The sequence below is a fragment of the Centruroides vittatus genome, unplaced genomic scaffold, assembly GCF_030686945.1.
Source record: "Centruroides vittatus isolate TY-2023 unplaced genomic scaffold, ASM3068694v2 contig_885, whole genome shotgun sequence".
Lineage (NCBI taxonomy): Eukaryota > Metazoa > Arthropoda > Arachnida > Scorpiones > Buthidae > Centruroides > Centruroides vittatus.
In genome coordinates this window covers 900,434-921,359 of record NW_027122577.1, presented here as the reverse complement: position 1 = coordinate 921,359, position 20,926 = coordinate 900,434, and the positions used below count along the sequence as shown (strand labels likewise).

Below are 20,926 nucleotides of genomic sequence, written 5' to 3'. Positions count from 1 at the left end.
GATCGATCGATGACGGCGATCGTTGAAAAGAGGAAGAGGAGGAGCTGCAGCTGCCAACTTTTGCCTTTTACTTCCGGGTCGTGCATTGCGCCTGTGACGTCACCGCGATTTGATTTTTTCCCCTCCCTACCACCCGAATTTTTGCTCGGAGCCTTGGTTTACGGATGGATTTTACATTTCTCAAATATTATGATTTTAATAAATTAAGTACTGGATAATTACAGTAATGATACAGGGGTAGTTTGTTTTAAAAAATCGAATAGCTAGGATTAAAAAAATTCAAAAAATATACATCAGTTGGCTTTAAATGAATAAGCTTAACGGTAGATAAGTGCTCCGTTATTTGTGACAAAAAAATATATTAAAACGTATTTTTTCTTTTTAATAATGTAAATACGAATCAACCGAGTAACAGCGTCGTTCTGTTTAGAGCGCCATCTGAGGGAGAAAAAACGAAATTTCTGTCGTATAATAAATTAATTGGAAATTCTTTTATTGGGTATTCCGTTTATATTTTAACGTCATAAAAAATTTTTTAAAAATTGTCATTCGAAAATGAGAAGTGAACATTTGTAAATTAATCATTATTTTATCGATAGAAGCCCACGAATACACCAAGTTAATTGATATTCTTAGAGTTACGTGTTTAAAAAGTTAAAGTTGCTATATTCAGTTCAATTTGATTTTATACTTTAGAAAACTGAACTTTGTAAATCGTAAAATTGAATGCCGCATCATTTTCCTGTCTATTTGTTTAACTTTTTTTCATTTTGTAGCGTAGTGTGTGTGATTATAGACACTTTGCTCGCTTTAAATGGCATTATTTTATCACTCTCTTTCTAGACAATGATGGCGTACGTTCATAAATTGCAACTTTTGTCAGTGTTTATGATTATTGCTATCGTAGTGTACTAGAAATCCTCCATAAACTCACGAACCGCATGAAAGTCAAAAGAGCCGGTATTTGAATAATCTTGGCGTACGCTCGTACAGTACATAAAGAATTGCTTTTAATTCAACTTCTACTACTGGTGCATATATAAGATATAATTATAAGACACCGACGATTGTAGATCGATGCGCGGAGTACGTCAACAAAGAACTAAGTTAGCAAGATATTAAGTAACGAAGCCAATTAAAACCGAACTATTTTTGTATACGAGAAATCTAGAACAAAATGCGAGTGTAGAGAGAAAAGATCCTTAATATTGACAAAATAATTAGCTTTATCAGACTGGAATTAATTAGAAGTTCTTGATAAAATATAAACCATTGCAGTATAATAATTTTCTATTCAATATCTTTAAATTCATAATCCATCCGTACTTTTTTACAGATGTGTTCACATAACAGACATCGGCCTGGGTTATCTTTCCACCATGGCAAATCTCAACGCTCTGTATATTCGATGGTGTTCACAAGTTCGAGACTTTGGCCTACAGCATTTATGTAGCATGAGGAATCTTCAGATCCTTTCGGTGGCAGGTCAGTATTATACAGTATTAAAACATATATCAGTTTTAAAAATTACGGCAACTTTAATAAGCATTTTTATTGTTATTACCGTAAAGTATCCGAGTATAAGATATAGTAATAAATAAACTTTTATTATCAAAATTTACTATTATTAGTTTCGACCGTATCCATAATTCTTTTCACATATATGATGAATCCTTAAGTTCTCTCTCCTCCATTTCTTTTAACCTTTCTCGGCCTCTTTTTCCACATTTACTATCTTCTCTCTCCGTGTTCTTCCCGTTCATTCGTTCCACATATCAAACCAGCTCCAAGCGGATTTAATCTAACTTACAGACAGTTTCCTTTATCATTTCATATTCCATACATAAAGCTCGGCATTTTAAATTTTTATAAACACATTATATATTTCCTGTCTAATTTATACCAGTCGTTATAAGGATACAGAAAATACAATTAAACAAAGTTAACAGAAACTTGAGAATGACATTGTTTAAACTGTAAGACGTAATTTACCGAAAAGAAATTTTAAAATATATATATATATATATATATATATATATATATATATCTGGGTCTACATTATGCTAGTTATAAGCAAAATAATACATTTAATGATGGATTTTTGTCTTTAAAGTAAAAAGCCATTGTTTCAGTTTACTTCATTATATTTTCCTTCACGGTAATAATAATGTTTACCATCGGTGTAATTATTATCATGAACAAAGACTTACTAACATTATTTTAACGTTATTTAGCTTATCATTAATACGTCCTAAATATTTTACAGTACATTAGTCATTATTACAATGGTTCAGTCGTTAGTCCTTCCTCCAAGTATAAATTTGTCTATAAAAATTTTTTAAGAAATGCGCCCACCGTACCCTAAAATTATATTGTAAACTTTATAATTTAAAGATAAAATTATTCGTATAAATAAATAAATGAGAACAAAAAAATGACTTGCACAAAATAAGATATTATATATAACTTATTATACGCTTACACAACTTGATATATTCGTAATAAAATAAATTAGAAAGGGTAGTGTTTATCAAAATAATAATAATAACAATAATACCTTTTTCTTTATTTCAATACACTGTTAAACAATATGAAAGATTTATAACCTCAAAATAACGAAAAAAATATATATATAAATTGACTTAAATGCATTTTTATACCGTTTAAAAGGATAAAAACATAAGTTCGGATAATCGTTAATGCTTTCCGCGAACTCCGGTAAAAAAAAAAAGAAAAAAATGTTTTTTTTTTGTGTGACGTGATTCGCAGATCTCATCAAAATGCAAAGCCATCTCCAACAAAAGAATTCGAATCGAACGATATAAATTTCCTCCCCGAACAAAACCAAATGCCGTAATTAAATAAAAGCGGGAAATAGCTTCATTGATTTTAACCGAGTTTTTTTTTTTTTTTTTTTTATTCTTTCCTTTCTTTTAGGTTGTCCTCTGTTGACGTCGAGCGGTCTGTCGTCTCTCATCCAACTGCGCCATCTACAGGAACTAGAACTAACTAATTGTCCGGGTGCATCGAGAGAACTTTTCGATTACCTTCACGAACACCTACCCAAATGTCTGATTATCGAATGAACAGTTTAAAACAACTGCTGCTAATCCTGCCACAATCGGGAATAAACGTAACTAGTTGGTTTAATAAATTAATTAAATAAATAAATAAACGAAGGTGAATAATATGTGCTCTATTACTATTTTCCCTGCAAAATGTTGGAAGGCACAAAAAAAGAAGATTGTTTCTGTTAGAAGTACAGTACATATGCAAAAAAAAAATAATAATAATACCTTCGTCATTAGTTAAAACGAGCTTTATTTCGATCAGAAGTTATTTTAAAGAGTTCGGTACGGGATTTCACCTTGATTTACATCGAAGCAGTTATTTTGCCTGATTTAGTCACCACTTGTATATTCGCGATTTTAATCATAAACAATGCATTAGATGTACAAAGTCCGAAAAATAAAGAGGACAAAACGTCTGATGATATCGACGAGAAATTGTTTTGTCTTTTATTAACGTTAAGCATTTAGTTTCCGACTAGAAAGGAAGGATTCCTTGTTTATGTACAAAGACTTTTTTAAGGGAATTTTTTAAACAAAAAAAAACAAATGGTCACGTTATATAGTGTTTACTGTTGCTTGTATTTCGCTTTACACGTAACGGAGCTGATGTATGTAAAATAAGCTTTGTACCATCACAACTTTCCACTCTAGATGTTGGTGAAAACTTAAAAATAAAATTAAAAAATATATGTATAAAAAACAAAGAAAAAAAATACAAAAAAAGCTCAAGTTTAGGAAGTCGAGAGAGAATAGTAAAAATTGCAGCGATTCATTAACTTTTATTTCCCTCCTCTTTCGTTTTTTTTTAGGTCTACATATCGTATTTAACGGGAATGCTGCAATTTGTGTGGGAGAGTTTCGAAAAAGTGCGTTTTTAAATATCACCTTTGCTTGTGAGTGTTAATTATGTAAAAATTTGGGGATCGAATGTTTGAATATTTGAACGTTATGAAAGGATTGTTGCCGAATGACCCCCTCTTTGCAAAAGGCTGTATTTGCTTTGACACGTGTTATATAAGTCATGTTTGAACAAAGATTGAAACAATAAAATATATATATAAAAAAAATAAATAATATATATTTGGTGTTTTTTTTTAAGTGTACTAAATGACACTTTATTTTAAACACGTACAGTACAGTACAGGTAGTCCTCTACTTACGAACATTCGACTTACGAACTTTCGAAGTTACGAACAAAGCCGACAGACGGCGGGTTAACACGAGCGTGAGAGGCTCTTAGTTGAGTTTGGACTGTAGTCGTGTGTCAATCGTGTGTGGTGTCATTTGTTTACTATTAAAGTGCAGTTGGTTATTTTTTATGTACAGTCAAGTTTATTTTTGAAGTTTTACGTTAAAAACATTTACAGTACATTTGTAGTTGTTTTAAATGAATAATTTTAATAAATAATGTACATGCGATTGATTTGAATTTATACTTCCCTTTAACAATCTTAATTCAACATTATTCAAGTAGTCTAAACATTACATAATTGTAAAAACAACGTTGTATTTGAGTTTTTGCGTCAAACATCGTCTTTTCGAGTTACGAACTTTTCGACTTGCGAACGACCGCTACGAACGGATTAAGTTCGTAAGTAGAGGACTTACTGTACTAAAATAATATAAATCGTAAAATAAATTAATTTAAAAATTCTGCTAATTCGAGAAATATTTTATTATTAATAACAATTAATATAATTTTAAAGGAAATGAGAATATGAAAAAAGTTTTTAACTTCATTATCATGAAAACAGTATAATTTTTCATGTTTATTTAATATATTTTAATTACATTTCCTGCCTGTAGATGGCAGGAAAATCTTAACTCGTTCCCGACGTACGGAATCATTACGATAGAGTTTTTTTCTATAATTTTTTGGTCTTATCTTAAATTGCACGGATAGTAAACGATGGCGGATAATTTAAGAGAGAAAAGTTTCGATTACACGGTCAAAATGATTCTTTTAATAAGATATTTATTTTTCTCGGTAACACAACAATGAACATCAAAGGAAGAAAGTATCGTACGCCCTTGAAGGGGAAAGAAAAAATCTTTTGGAAGAAAAACTTTACAGCCATTATCTATAGGAAAGTGTCCCATTGTTTACCGTTGTAATTATCAGATTTTGTAATCTGCAAACATAACCGCCTTCTCTACAGTCGTAACAGAGAATCGTTTGGTCCCGCAACGTATGAAATGCTATAAAAACCTGACTGTACTACTACCAGAACTTTTACCGAAGGGTCATTGGTCCCCAACATCACCGATATCCAGCGAGACGTGTCTGTAAGGCCGAATTCTGCTGCCGAAATTATTTTAAAACGTAACCGAGATACTCAAAAAAACTTTCACAAATTTAATAAGTAATCAAACGTTTATTGGCTGTAACTTATTAGAAGCTCGAACGTTTTCTGTGTATCGAAAACATTGCCGTCATTAAGGAAAAACGGATCGATATAATTAGAAGCAAACAAATGCAGACAGAAAAGAAAACAATAATCTTTTCTGGATCAAAGTAGAAACAGATGCTTGGAATGAGGCAAGTCAGCCAAGGACATCTTTGTTTAGCAACTTTATCGAGTGTTACTCTTAATGTAACCGATAACGATAAGAAGTAAACACATTTTCTTCATCTTTACATTTGTCAACCGAGACAGTTATCATCTAATTTTCGAACCGACCAGTTTTTCTCGTTGTATCCTAAAGCGAAAACGAGAGGGAAAAGCGGATTTGAGTTATTTATATAATGTGCGATTTAGTTCATCGAATGGCCGGCCATTATTGAAGAAAGTAAATCTCGAAGAGATAAGGAAACACCTGTCGTACTTTATTAAGAGATCGAGCCGTTTTTTGTATTCGATCTACTTTTTAACTACATTCGTCCATCTTGTACACCATAAGACAACGGGAATTAGAAAACTCCCCCGACGATGTCCTTTATTAATTGAGCAATTGGCTCCGTTTTAATAACTGTATCAAATGCGGAAGGGAAAATATCCAGATAGTAATAAGTGGATCACCAGACATTCTAGTTTCGTTGAACTATAAAATAAATTTCGCCTACGCCGTAGAACATAATGATGTCCTATCTATAAGGGTTATCTATATTGAATTAAAACACGTAGACCTCTTTCGGTAAACGACGGTGAAGTAGCGTGATTTATGAATTCGGACCTTATTTACGCTAAATGGCAGTGGCGAAAAAACTATCTAATTCCACTAAAAGCCGATGGAAATATTCTAAACAGTACGTTAACCCAGAATTTTCGAATAAAACACAATTCGTAAATCTACCGTGCACGCTCCATTTATGCCCAAGGATTTCTCTTAATGATAAAGCTGTAAGAGGACAAAGTGATTCTGATAATTTCGTTTTATAAATACGAAGAACCCGAGTGAAATAATTGCATTATCACTACCGAACAAAAAAATACACAGCAGTTGAAAAGTGCTCGGACCGTCAACTTCCTGTCATTCTTCTACTACCATCTTGGGTATTCTTCAGAGAACGTTTTATCGAGACTTATCTTACTTCCGAAGGAAAATGCCACTTCGAACTGACATTCAAACTGCATCTTTACCTTATATCACTTTAGTCTCGGGTTATTTTTGGAAATTTGAAGTACTAAGACACGTGGCTCGGGAGCTCCGAGTGACGTCCGAGTTCTTTCCCTTTGCAACAAGTTAAGCATCTTTTAAAACACGGCTTCGATATTTCGTCGAATATTTAAATTACAACGATTAAAGATCTCGAAAATCCGGAAGATAAACCAATCCCGGATTTGCATAAAAAAGATCGTAAAGTCACGAATGCTTGTAAATATTTTATGCGGGGGCCTCTTTATCCCTCTTGGGAATCCGACGGAACTCTAATAATATTGTGTCGGGATAGGACATTAAATCTTGTATTCCAGAAAACAAATTAAAAAATCCATTTACAGAGAAGAGTGTCAGAAATGAAATTAAAAGAAGGTTCACTCACCCGTTTAAAGCGAAAGACAAAATAAAATCTCATAATTCCTCTCTCGTTTGTGATTATCTTGCCACGACTTGCGAGCATTTCTTTTTACGACAAACAAATTTTAAAAGATAAGACAATTAGTTCTTTCTCTTTTAATGAACTCGTCGCATTAATAACATTTTAAATAAGAAAATCGAATTCTTATTATCGAGAAAGAAGTTATTAAATCTATTAATAATATTTATGTATTATTTTCTTTAGTTAAATTTAAAATCTTCAACTTCGGGCTATAAAATTTTGTACGTCTTTTTTTTCTTTTTACTAATGTACAATTTCAAAATGATTTCGAATTGAATTTTACATTAAGCTCATGATTTTATTTAAATTGTAGAGAATTTTCTGTTTATTCGATTGAATTCGTTTCGAAATTATTTATATCGATAACATTATTATCGTTTCATTTTCTAATAAATTTTCGATTTTTTAATGAATATTTAAAAATTGGTGATCAAATTGCATTATTTAGAATTGAATTCGGACGCGAAATATTTATGTCGGAGCACACCCCCAGAGGTATTTAATTGATTCGAGTTAATTTTAGTAGATTTGTCCTTTAAATATTTCAGTTTTAAAATTAAGACGACCGGTAATTTGCCATAAATATTATTTTATAATCGCATTCTGAGATTCCTTCAGGAATCAAAAGGAGAAATGGTGAAAAATGAATCAATAGACGTAAAGCACCTCTCTTCCATCTTTGATTCCCTCGGAAACTACACTATTTCGGGGAGGAATGCCATCAAAATACTCTTCTACAGTCTATAATTTTGTCAGAAACTTCCCATTTTTTATATTGGGCGTTTTTTCCTTTCTAAAAGAAATTTGAAATTCTTCAAATTTTCGTTTCGCCCGCAATCGCCGACATTGGTCGGAAAATCACTCGCCGCTTTAATTTCTTCCCCACGTCCAATCATTACCTGCCTTCCTCACCATTTATTATCGATCTACTTCCATTTAGCATCTAATATCGTTTTCGCGCCCTCCAACTTTTTATTTATCGCTATTTTATTCCCTTTAATACGGTTATTAGTTTTGCTGCGTCGGCGGGTCCTGGGTCCTTTACGGGTCCTCGTAGTGTCCCCGCAGCCAGCCTCTTAACATTTTTGTTATAAATGTCTGGACAATGGCTACGAGTTCAATCTATTTTCCTTTCCAGACGACGATTATCGGAAAAAATGCATTAGATCTACTACTATTATTATTATCAGAGATAATGTTCCATCTCGCTCCAATCGTTTTAAGCCATCGAAAATGTAATTAAGACATTTTCCGACCGTATGGGATACCGACGTACAAATTTAATGGTACATTTAACAGGGACTTAAAAAATAATAAACAAAAGTACATATAGTAAATGAAGTTTGTTAGATAATGCAATATCCAGCTAGGAAGCTGCCTCATTCACTCGTCTTCTCCTAATTGGCTTTACTTCTTTCTTTTCTCGCACAATAGCCAGTGTTATGGATTTATTGTTCTAACTTTTTTCTTTATAAAAAATTCAACAATGTTTACTAAAAACAAGACCCCGTAATGTATCCAGATTTATAATTAAATTAAATATTTAATCCGTTAACTCGTTTCATTAAAACGAGAGGCGATTTTTCGGTTAAAATAAGTAATAAATTTTATATCGATTTATTGTTAAAAATTGATCGAATTATCACCGAAGGAATTTTATGGCACTTAGTCTACGTTGCATTATTTATTATAGTTCCGCGGTGCCTCTTTATAGCTTGTAAATATTGTATATAAAGTAAAATAATAAAATATATACGTTCTTTACTTATATAAAGAAAAGAAACTTGTTTTCTATTTATATTACAAGTTTACATAAACAAAAATGAAAATGCCTTCGCTTGTTATATGCGTAATGAAGATAAACAGTAGGGAGATGTGTGAATCACTGGCGGAGGAATTCCCATTTGTTACTTCTCTTTTTTATTCCATTGGAGTCGAGAAGTATAGAAATACAATAAAAAAAAGTGTCCGAATAATAGAAATGCTCGAAGATATGGAAATGCAATTCGACTTAAACAAGATTTTCCATCGATTCTCCAAATGGGCGTTCTATCCCATTCGGCAACTGTAATCGCAATTCTCTACGCGTATCGTTCCGTCTTATACGTTTTGTTTTCAATAATTTCTACCGTGTATAAAAAAGGAAGACAATTTCGTCGTCGTTCATTGTCTGAGGTAAGAAAGATATGACAATAAGAAAGTGATTCCTTCATGCGTTTTATCCAGCCTTCTTTTTCTCTTGCCACAATGCCTGCAGGCTTTATCCCCCCCACACACACACACTTCTCATAACTCCCTTTTGGAGGTAGCCTGCATGGTCGGATCGATGAATTCCGTACGGTCAAAGAGTATAAATATACGAATTCGTTTTTCTAGAAAGGAAATCGATATTTCACGATTTTTAAAAGTTGGCATATATCCCATACTTGAATTATGTCTTCTACTTTTTGATAGAAAACAAAGTATCTAATGGCATTCCATTACTCGTTTTGTGCAATAAAGAGGAAGCATTGGAATTTTTTTCCCGCTTCCTACTAATAGTTTATACTCCACCTCCGCATCACTATTATAAGGAATTTCTGTCTTTTAAAAACAACCCAACTATTTATGACGTATGAATTATTAATAGGAAATGAAGTAAGAGAGCAGGTTTACCTCAAGCGATAGTGTCACAAGATTTAAATATTTCTGACAGAAACCGAGACACGTACAGGAAAAAAAAGTCAAACTGTCCATACATAGGCTATATATATACATACATACACACACACACACTACAGAAGAAGAATGAAAAGAAAAACACGTTAAATCTGAATTTCTAAAATTGTTTCTTTTTTTTGTGGGCAATCGGTAATCCACATTCTTTGGTGAGATTAAAGTAAAGAGGAATTGAATGAAAATAACTGCGGGAGGTCTGCGATCTGATCTGCAGAGTCGCGTTTTGTGTTGACACATTGTTTAGTCAACGAAGGTGACAGCCGCACACTTTAAACGGCGTGTAGCATTTGCTTTTGTTATCGTTTCGCATTTGAATTTCCAGTAACTATAAAATGCCATTTGACAACATTTGACGTTATTTTTTCTCCCCCTTAACTCATTACAAATATCTAACAAAAGGAAATGAATAAAATTAAGAATGTAATATTTCAATATCATTCTGTCTGGAAATAAATTACGCTTCGGGTCGTTCTATTTATATTTATTCAGTTCTTAATATAAATCGATCATTAACATTTTAAAAAGCCTACGTACTAAATAAAGTATCCAGAAACTACTTAAAATAAATATCTAGACTGTACAACGTATAATTTTTAGGTTAAAATTCTGTTTTGTTTATGTATTATTGTGTTTATTAAAATGAAAATAAAAAAGTATTCTTAAGGATAATTTTTTAAAACGAATGCGGATAATAATACTTAAATTTAATATAAAAGTTCATCATATAAAGTAACAAAAAATGTTTTCATTATAGTTTAACGAATTTTTCTTATAAGATAATCAAATTTTAATTTAAGTAATACAAAAGTAGTGTCGCTAGACATTAATTACTAAACTAATTTATTCATTACTTCATATGTATCGAGTAGGCTACACTACGCTTATTTTTTTATTATATATATATATATATAATATTTAGAAAATTCATTAGTCCTGTTTGGTTAATGTAACCCTTGGTGCCAAGATGGCGGCTCGTCTCTGATTCCAGCAAGGAAACAGTGGGAACGCACGTTCTAACCTAACCTATTCTAATAAATTACCATAATTATTAGCAACCAAATTATTAGAATAGGTTAGGTTAGGTTAGGTTAGAACGTTCGTCCCACTGTTTCCTTGCTGGAATCAGAGACGAGCCGCCATCTTGGCACCAAGGGTTACATTAACCTATTGGGGTTATTATAAAAATCAAGAAATCCTTTAATAATATTTCTTTTTTTTTGCATTCTTTAGCTTCATTTATATCGTTCAGCGGTATACTGAATGGTAAGAACAAGTAAATAATTTCTAGATTGAAAACATTTTTAAGCATTATTATTATTATTATTATTATTTATTTAAAAAATGTTTAGTGAAAAAATAAATATAGAAATTTATTTAAATAAGCTGAAAATAATGTAATAAATACAGATTATTCTATTTTTGAAAGGCTCTTAGTTTCTATTCGGAGACATTTTCTTCCATAAATCTTCATTTTAGAGCGTTTATTTTTTTAAAGTAATCTGAAAAAAGCTTAAATATATCATTTCTGTCGACCCATTCTGTATCGTTTAGCCTTTAGTTTCTTAAAATCGAAGAGGAATCTTTATTTGTGTTTCGACGTGTAGTTACTTTTCTAAATTTAGTTGGAGAAAGTGAAATTCAAGTTGATCTGTAACAAAATCCCGACCCGAACTATTAGAATTGGGACGAAAGATGGAGTTTCACTTAGGTTTAGATGTTAAAAAAAAAGGACCGTATTAACTTAAATAACGTTTTTAATAAACATTTACAGGAAATTTAAGGATTATTAATAGCTAATCTAATTATAATTTTCGGTTAAACGTCGTAGTGTAAAAATATTTACGTTAAATCCCAATTAAAGAGGAAGAAATTTGAAAAAAAAATCGTCTACTCGGATTACGGTTTTAAAAGAAGCGAGACGTAAAAACAATATACTCAACGGTCTGGAAGCAAATAACTTTTAACGTCGGAGAAGTAAGTGGGCCTATTTAATACCTGCTATTGGGTGGACGTCGTTAGATTAACAAACACAAGAACCATGCCTTATCTGAGAAAACATCAACTTTTATCAAAATTGCCGCCCGGAATGAAAATAACGGGGCCATTTCGGCCCGAAGCCCTATCTTAGCACTCTATCTCCCGATATTGCTTCCTCAGCAATCTCCGCTTATTGAAGAATAAACGTATTATAATTGCCACCTTAAGATCTCCATAGTTTCTTTAACCAAATGCTTTTTCCCCGAACAAAATTTAATCTACCGTCGGATAATATAATTAATCAAAATTCGAATTTTATTACAAAAATAAAAGAAAAATTGTAGAAGTGGATATAGGCTACGTATACATATATATATATTTTTACTGGCTTAATTAAATGAATCGTTATTATCGATTTTTATCTTAAAAAAACACTCCTGAAAATTTTTTATCCATATTAAAAATTTAGAGTTGTAAGAAAATTTCATAATGGTCTCGTGTCTAGAACTTTCCTAATTTTTAATTTATTACAGCAAATTAGCATCTAACCGTAATTTAATTTTAGTAATTTCACTGCTACAAAAGTTAAAACTTTTATTATTATTATTATTATTATTTTAAAAAATCCGGTTAATGTTACCCTAGGTATACAAAATGGCGGCTCGTCTCCGATTCCAGCAATCAGAAGACGGGGAACAGTGGGGACGCACGTTCTAACCTAACCTAACCTATTCTAATAATTTGGTTGTTAATAATTACGGTAATTTATTAGAATAGGTTAGGTTAGGTTAGAACGTGCGTCCCCACTGTTCCTTGTCTTCTGATTGCTGGAATCGGAGACGAGCCGCCATTTTGTATACCTAGGGTAACATTAACCAAAAATCCTTAAATTAAGTGAGAATTTTATCATCTTTTGTAACTCGATGACACTCCTCAAATATTTATTTTGCTAGCTTTTCTTTTTTTAATAACTATAATAAGGCATCTTTCATTTTTATCCAATTTCCCGTAGAAAATTTTACAACAACTTCCGGGATATCAGAATATTACAAGCGACGTATGACCTAAAATTTCAGGAAAATATCCAAAATATACGAAAAACTTTTTAGATTTTTTCACACACGCGAAACATCAGGGAAGTAGCCGATTCTAGCAATTAAAAAAATAAAAAAAATAAAAAGTAGAAGACAAAGAATGTCATCTAGATCCTGTTACACTTACGAGATCCTCCCGTTAAGTGTAATTTAAAAGATTTCGTATTATTAAAAAAAATATATCGATTTAGCGAGCTTAAAACACGGGATCAATATACACAGATACGTAAAGACATTTGTCATAAATCGTTCTATACACAAACACGTATATTGATATACAATATTACGCTATAATCGCGTATAGTATATAGATAATAATCTCGAAAATTTAATGGTATATTTAATATTCAAATTGAGTTCATTTGCTCGGGGATGGCGATGGATCGACGTTAACGATTTCATCCGGAAAGACGTAAGATCGAATCCGATACAGAATAGTGATTTTTAGAATTGCTTTGAGATTTATCCGAGCATTTTAGACGACAGGCATCTGGTGTTAGATGAGGATAAAGTCGGAGCGCAGCTATGGATTATCGCTATACATTCCATCTCCTCCGTGATTCACAAGGGAAAGAGGTAGTAAGCCGAGTTTCTACTCTACTATACACTTCACAAATTTGTATAGGATGTAACTATTTAAATTTTCATGCGATTTACTAGTTTACAACAATAATAATAATGTAAATTTTTTTTAAATAAATAATTAAGTTTTGATAGCGCTTTACAATGGAAATTTGATTACATAGCCTATATATAAAAAAAGTGTATTTACTTCTACACAGTTATGTAATCAATATAAAGCAATTATCAATTTTTCATCATCGTACAGCGAATAGAAAGAAAACTTACGCGTAGAAAAATAAAAATTCTCACTTATCTTCCTTGATACAAATTGATTACCATCTTGTGTAACCCTTATTTAACGGAATTTTGATATTATAATTAAACTTAGAATAAACTCTCACAGGACAACTTTAAAACTGGAAAAATAAAAATAAAAAAAAGAGAGGGGATGTGTCAATATCGTGTAAATTTTAAAAGCATGACATAAAAAATTCATTTATTATCAACAAGAGGAAAACGATAATAGCTTAATAATAGAATTATTCTTAGAACAACACATTACAAAGCTGCAGACTTTGAAATTAGAATAATTTGGAAGGATAAAGTGTGACTTAAATTATAATTAGCAAATAAGCACGGTTAGAATAGAATTTAATTATACAATGTAAATTCTCTGCTTATTTAATATTTTTGTTTTTACAGCTTTACTGTATTTAAAAACAATTAAAACAATATTCAATTATTTTTTTTAAGTCTATACTATAGGCCTAAAATATTTATTAATATTTAAATAAATAGATGTAATATATCGTATAGGTGCTGTATAGGATATATATTAGACTAGGGAGGGAGAATTTAAATGGATAATGTCTACTGTACCTATACACATATTAAAAAAAATTTTTTTTTTACTTAAAAAATAATCAGGTAAAAATCGAATTTTGTAATATTAAAAAAATAAATAAAGATCTCAAATAAAAATTACTTTTGCAAAATTGACATTACTCAGCCTCTCTGCTGAAGTACTTGGACTTCACATAATAAGAAATGTAACAATTTCGAGAAAATGGAAGAGGGGATAGAAATAGATTAAAATGAAAAACAAATATTACTTGGCCATTGCGTGAAATTCTCTTTAAAGGGGGAAAGACGGCAATGCAGAAATAAGCCAGACATTGGACATTTTTGCTAACTCAAGTCATATCCCATAATAACCAAAAAATGACGTCGTTACTTAATTTATCGTAAGAGTTACGTCGACGAAAATAATTTTAAGTAAACGACATCGTTGAAAATAATTACACACGAACAAACAAATAAATAAATAAATAAATAAATAAAAAATTCAACACCTGTAATATAAACTTCATCGACGGTTTTCTATAAAAAAAAAGAAAGAAAATAAACCAAAATATTTTCCTCCTTAAAATGAATCAGAGGAAAATTTTCAATGTCAAACCGCTAAAAAGAAATCGTCTGCGTAACGTAACGTGATGTTACGCAGACGGAATTCTCGTTGTTTACGAGAGTTTCCGCTGAATCACCTTGTCCGCCAAACGTCGCTATTAGTGGATTGTGCGCAGGCGCGTTAACAGCGGTTTGTCGGATCGGGCGAACGTCGAAGCAGAGTCGGTTGTATGTACGTCGAGGAGTCGGGATCGCGTCGTGCCGAGATTCGACTTTTACGAAAAGAAATTAACACGCCCGTGATTTCGGGTTCGATTTCGTGTTTGACCTCCCGACAAAGTGTTTAACTACATGAGTGGTGATAAGTGAGAGGCTGCCAATGTTTGCCACCATGGGGAAGGAACAGGAGTTGTTTCATGCCATCAAAACCGAGGATATACAAGGATTAAGCAGACTCCTGTCCAAGTACAGGAGCACTAAACCCAGTAAGTCAACCTTTGTTTAAAAATTGCTTACCATCTCTATATACCACTCGCCTTACCTTCGGGATGGCATGCGGGTATCTACCTTGCTCCCGTTTAACTTGTTTTTCTATATTCCAATACGTGTATACGATTTTAACCTCGGTGTAATCTATTAGTCGGGGATTAACCGTGTCAGCCATGTTTGTTTACAATCTTGCAATTGATGGCTGGCAATTTTTGGCAAAAGACGCCCTTACCGCAAATTACACTTTGGGGGTTATTAATGGAAGTTTTTGTCTTTATAATTATTATTTTTTTTTTTAATGGAAGTTTTACTCGGTTTTGTGATAAAATCGCGTCGGTTAATGGAGCACTTTGGATGATTTTCTGCGACTGGATCCGCTGCATCTGGGATGCGCCCCAAGGTAAGACCACTTCATCACTTCTGTCACTAGACAAGGAACTGGTGTAGCCGTCAACCTTGCACTTCTATTCAGGTACTTTTCCGGTTTAACCTTAAAAGTAGCTTAGCTACGTATTTATAATCCTGTGAGATACTTCGAATGAGCTTGGGTGCGATTGTGCCCACGGAAAACCAGAAGGTCGGGTTTTTATTATCGAATCGCTATTGGATATAGAAAATGGAACAAGTTGTACTGTACATAAATATAAGAAAATGGCGAGATGATTCGCCAGGTGTTTGCTTTACTCGCTTGGGTTTTTATTGTCACCGTAGAAACGCGCTAGAAATTTACTGGGAAATTGATCAAATTAATTAAAGATTTGCTTAGTTGCGGTGTATCGTCGGTACTTTTTAAAAAAATATTTGAATATATCGAATTATTTGAAAGGTTGGAGTTTATCGGGTTCTTTTTGTGTAGTTTTCATTTTAACAACAAAAGGTGCGCCCCCGGTTCTTCTCGTAATTCGCTTCATTTGTTCGTTTCTTGATCCGTCGACTCCCCTACATGACAGAAGCTGTGTTCGAGTCGTGTTCCTAATTATCCGACTTTTTTCTTCTCTGTCAGTGTCTTTGTATCACACGCCTTAGAGTTTCTACGTCACCTATAATTAGGTTATCCGTTACGCTAGAATCTGCGAAGAACATTCGTGGTGCACAAGTTCGTATTTATTGCTTTTTATTGTAATTAACGAGTTAATCAAAACAAAATTCTCTGCTAATAAAAGCGGACAACGGCTGTATTTAAACTGCACAGCGGGCGATAATTACACCGTAAATTACCGACGAATTTTCCTTATAAAGACGCGACCCGTTTTCGTCTTGCCGAAACACTTATGTTTAGGTCATAGCTTTACAGCTTCACTCCAGTTTCGTAACGCGATTAGAGTAATTCTATTTTGACTGATGCCTGGGTTGATAGATGGTAGCAAAGTCCATCTGTTTGGCTTCAACACGACCGAGTCACGTGCTCGGGCGGCATAGGCTACGCCATCTTGGATGGTAAGCAAACAGGTAGTGTGGCTTCGGGGCTGCATTCCTGGCAAGGACGGGTCCTCTATTTACCTGTTGGGTGATTATTAGCATAATTGTTAATTCTCTACTGCTATGTAATTGGTTTTCCGCCCGGATTTCCCATATTTTTCGTTTCATTTATTGAAATACTTTTTTTTTTACTCTTGTCGTTAATTAATTAAAGATGTTGACGAAGAGAGACGAAATTTGGCGTGTTATATTTGAGATTAAATGTCCGTCTTATCGCATTATACGTACAGTACGTGGGCTAAACGATACATCGCAGCCGAATTAATAAAATCTTGCACAAGTTTTATTAAAATAAATTTGTCTATTATAAATTACTTGCTTGCTGTGATCAAACGAGACATAGCAGGATTAATTCTACGCAGAAACGCTATAAATGTAACAGGTGCACAGTACATTATCTGATCCTAAATCATTTTACGGAATGACGAATTGTATGAAAGGTGGTAACGTGGATACTTCGAGACGTACGGGTTTAGAAGAAATAATCTTTTAGTTCTTATAATCCGGAGGACGTACCAATGAAGGTCAGACAGGAACCACTCTATAAGATGATTCACTTATTCGAAGTTTCCCCAAAAAACAACACGTCCCTCATATAGCACTTACAGGTTCGTTGAACTCTTTGAAGTTGTTGCAGTGGAGAAGGAAAGCATATAATACTTACTGTGAACTGTCTAAAAATAACCCGCGTTTGCCCGCAAAAAATAATTCTGCGAATCAGAAGTGACTTTTCGTGATTGTTTTTACAACTAGGTACACACTATTTTTTGTTAAGATAAGGTCGCGTCAAGCGTTTATACCTTCCTGTTTGGTTCTCGTGTTGCTTACATCAACTAATAACGAAGTCAGATAAATATTTCGGATTAAAAAAAGTACGTCGGGCAATTTACCTAATATCGTTCGTATAAATCTGTACATTGATGCAGCTGTGTCGAACATTAAACAATACGTAATTACCAATCAAATTTTATGAAATGAACTATTTAATTTCCTTTGAAAAGTGCCCAGGTGATACTTTGATGTCATCAGTGCGAAGGTGGACAAACGCCCTTCGACGCCTCCTCTCAAAAGCAGGATTTGTGACCTGAACAGGTACTATTGGGTGTGGTTGCACCCCATCGATTCTCATAACTTCTTCTAGATTGGCGAAAGAAAAGGAGCATTGGACTGCTCCAATTTTGTCAATGTTTTTCTAGATTCGATAAAGGGATAGGCGCGAGTTCATTAGATGATCACGTGATAATAAGGGAGCGTGTGGAAACGACAGCTGCCGGAGGTGAACCTTCTCCTCCCTCGACGGCCGCATGCGATCGCACCAGGTGTGAACTTCTCTCAAAATGTTTAGAATTCTCATCCATTTCTCTTCATCGTTGGTTGCCGTGGTAACGGGATGGAGAAAGATGCGTGACATTTTACAGAGATGATGGACGAGTAGCGTTTTTACGATTTCCGACTTACGAAATCTCGCATGATAACTGTGCTTAAGGATCGTGTGTGAGGGACATCAATGAAGATCGTTACGTAATACACAACGCATTGTATCGATTCGATCGAACAAATCGCTTCGATGAATACGCCGCAAATTTTACTGACGTTCTCGAATTGCCATGAAATGTAAATAAGTGCTTTGATAATTGGAATTCCGACAACCAGGAAAACGAGAAATCTTTGGCGGTGTCAAAGATTTCTGCACCGCTCCGGATTCCTTGTCTGTCAATTTTAAACGAGCTTTCGTAAGGAATTTCGTGGCGATATTTATCAGACAATTTTATTTAACAAACATTTTTCCAATAATTAGGGAAAATACCTTCAATTTTATTTTCTTACACGCGAATATTTTTATCTCCATTAAAGATATTTTTCTTCGATTACCAAGGAAAGGAAAATCGGAATATTAAAAAAAGGAAATTAATTAAAACACGACGTTTGTTCGGCAGTTTCGATTAAGTCCGATTTTTCTCCTTATTTATCATAAAGGTCTTAAGCCTTTATAATTGGTAGCCACATCATAATCCGGGAGTGAAATCGGCTGTATCGGATGTTCGAGCAACAAGGTCAATATGCTCTTTACACGCCAGAAAGGTTTCATCAAGGAATTTTTATCCTCGCCAAAAATAAAATAATTTTTAAGTACAAAAAGTCTCATTAGGGCAAAATTATGAAAAATTATCTGGAAAATCTATCAAAAGTCACGCTTGGTTGTTCCCAAATGTAATTCTAACAGTCTATTATCTAAAGCTGTTTTTGGCTGCGGAATAAAGAAAACTTTTCCACAGTTAAAAGTTTTCTTTATATAATTTTCTTTAAGAAGAAGATATTCATTTTTCTACATCGTTTTGTAAGTTATCTTATTTAATAAAGGTTTGTTTCGTCTGGGTCACCGTTTTTTAAATCACGTGAAAAGAATCTCATAAGCGGAAGGACATTTCGGTTTGTTTCGTAAGAAAAGAATGAATTCTTTTTTTAATCGAGAAACTTTTAATGAGAAAATTTTACGCGATTATCTTTATTTATAGTAACAAATTTCGATATTTACGCATTCGAAAAAAATCCGTTTAAGGAAAATTGTTCTCCGAGTTCTCACGAACAAAAGCTACTTCTAAATGTTATATAAAATTTAACTATAAATTTTCGTAAATAAAATGAATTTATTTTACGGGGAATTACGTTCCAGAATATAAATATTTTCCTAATATAATAAAGGTGATTTTCGTATAAGGAAAAACCTTTTAACCATAAAGAAATATAACCTTAAAAACACTTTTATGAATGAACGTCTTTATTTAACGAAACGCTTCCTCTTTAAAGAGTGTATTTTTCTCTTAACATAAAAGGAAACGGCTATAAATCCTAGTAATCCGACGTTGGAAAAAGAAGAAAAAATAATAATAATAATACAAAATTCTCATTCGAGTGATCGATGATGATCCGACGTTGGTCTACCTTTTATAAATTAATAATTCCTAAATCGAGCAAGTTCGGATAGAGGAAAATTAGGAGAAAAGAAAGTCTTTGTGAATATGTTTACGCGTAGTATTTCTATATACTGTACCTTTAAAAACGAGCCACATAAAGAATATTTGTTAGAATCTATAACAATACGTCAATTGTACCGGCGATTAATGTAATTTGAAGAGAGTGGACACGTTTGTGAAGGGAACGAGTTCTCTCCGCTTTCATTTGGAGAAGAGTTCTGCTAATATACTCTAAGCGGATCTGACGTCTCTTAACGTACTTGTAAGTGGAGAATAGTGGTCCCGTGAGATTTCCTATACTAGACTTTATTTCAGTTGCGTCTTCTAAATTTCATGGAGCGTGGACGAAGCTACTTTTTCACTGTCTACTCCGTTTTTTGTTTATACGCCACCGCTGCAACAAGCTTTGGATTAAGTGACGTATACGATAGCATATCGAGTTTTATGGCATTTCTTCTACTTTTAAGTGATGATATTTCCAAAAGATAATGCAGTTACGATCCCTTGGCTATTGTCTGCACCAATTGCAAATTCTAAAGTTGTTTCTTTGACGAATGACGTAAATAGGAAGTCTTCCGAGCTTCTACAGTTTGGAAATAGGATCAAAGAAAGTTTTTAAAATGGTTTTCACTCAAAGGAAGAGAATAGAATACAATATATGTCTTCTATTCGAAGTAAATGAAAAGAACATGGGGCCCGAGCTCGTCTCCTGTTTCTCTTTACAAACGGAAGATTCTGGTGGTCTCGTGTTCTTTCTTATACGTACGAAAATAAATATCTGGTGAATTTTTTTTTTATATCGAGATTGAAGATTTGTTAGGTTTTTTTTAATGTTTATAATTGTTAGGATGTATATTGTTTATCTATGCGTCATTTCCTCTTTGCTCGGAAGCTGTTAATATGAGTCATCAATAGTTTGATGAATTGTTTCGACCCAAATGTTTTCAATTTATATTATTATTAAATGATTTTTCTGATTGTTTCAAGGAACGTCTAAGATTAAATTATTATTAAACTAACGAACTCTCCTCTCCGTTCTTTATAAGCTAATTGAAACTGATATTACATGATTTTTAAACGGGTTTTGTTAAAATTAAATATGTTTGTGTATAA

General features: G+C 32.9%; 3 protein-coding genes across 3 annotated transcripts in view; 2 read left to right on the top strand and 1 right to left on the bottom strand.

Annotated features, from left to right (window-relative positions):
- The window catches only part of LOC136983751 (F-box/LRR-repeat protein 16-like), a 29,182-nt gene extending 25,037 nt beyond the window's left edge, over nucleotides 1–4,145 (top strand). Inside the window, exons 2-3 of the mRNA XM_067280591.1 lie at nucleotides 1,337–1,485; nucleotides 2,938–4,145. Coding sequence (XP_067136692.1) covers nucleotides 1,337–1,485; nucleotides 2,938–3,086 — 298 coding nt within the window. The 3' untranslated portion in view covers nucleotides 3,087–4,145. The remainder of the gene's footprint in view (nucleotides 1–1,336; nucleotides 1,486–2,937) is intronic.
- Nucleotides 1–20,926, bottom strand: part of LOC136983773 (histone H3.3A) — a 235,384-nt gene that overhangs the window by 201,381 nt on the left and 13,077 nt on the right. The window lies entirely within an intron of this gene.
- LOC136983759 (caskin-2-like) overlaps nucleotides 15,057–20,926 on the top strand; it is an 88,020-nt gene continuing 82,150 nt past the window's right edge. The window contains exon 1 of the mRNA XM_067280602.1: nucleotides 15,057–15,355. Within this exon, the coding sequence (XP_067136703.1) occupies nucleotides 15,250–15,355 (106 nt within the window). The 5' untranslated portion in view covers nucleotides 15,057–15,249. The remainder of the gene's footprint in view (nucleotides 15,356–20,926) is intronic.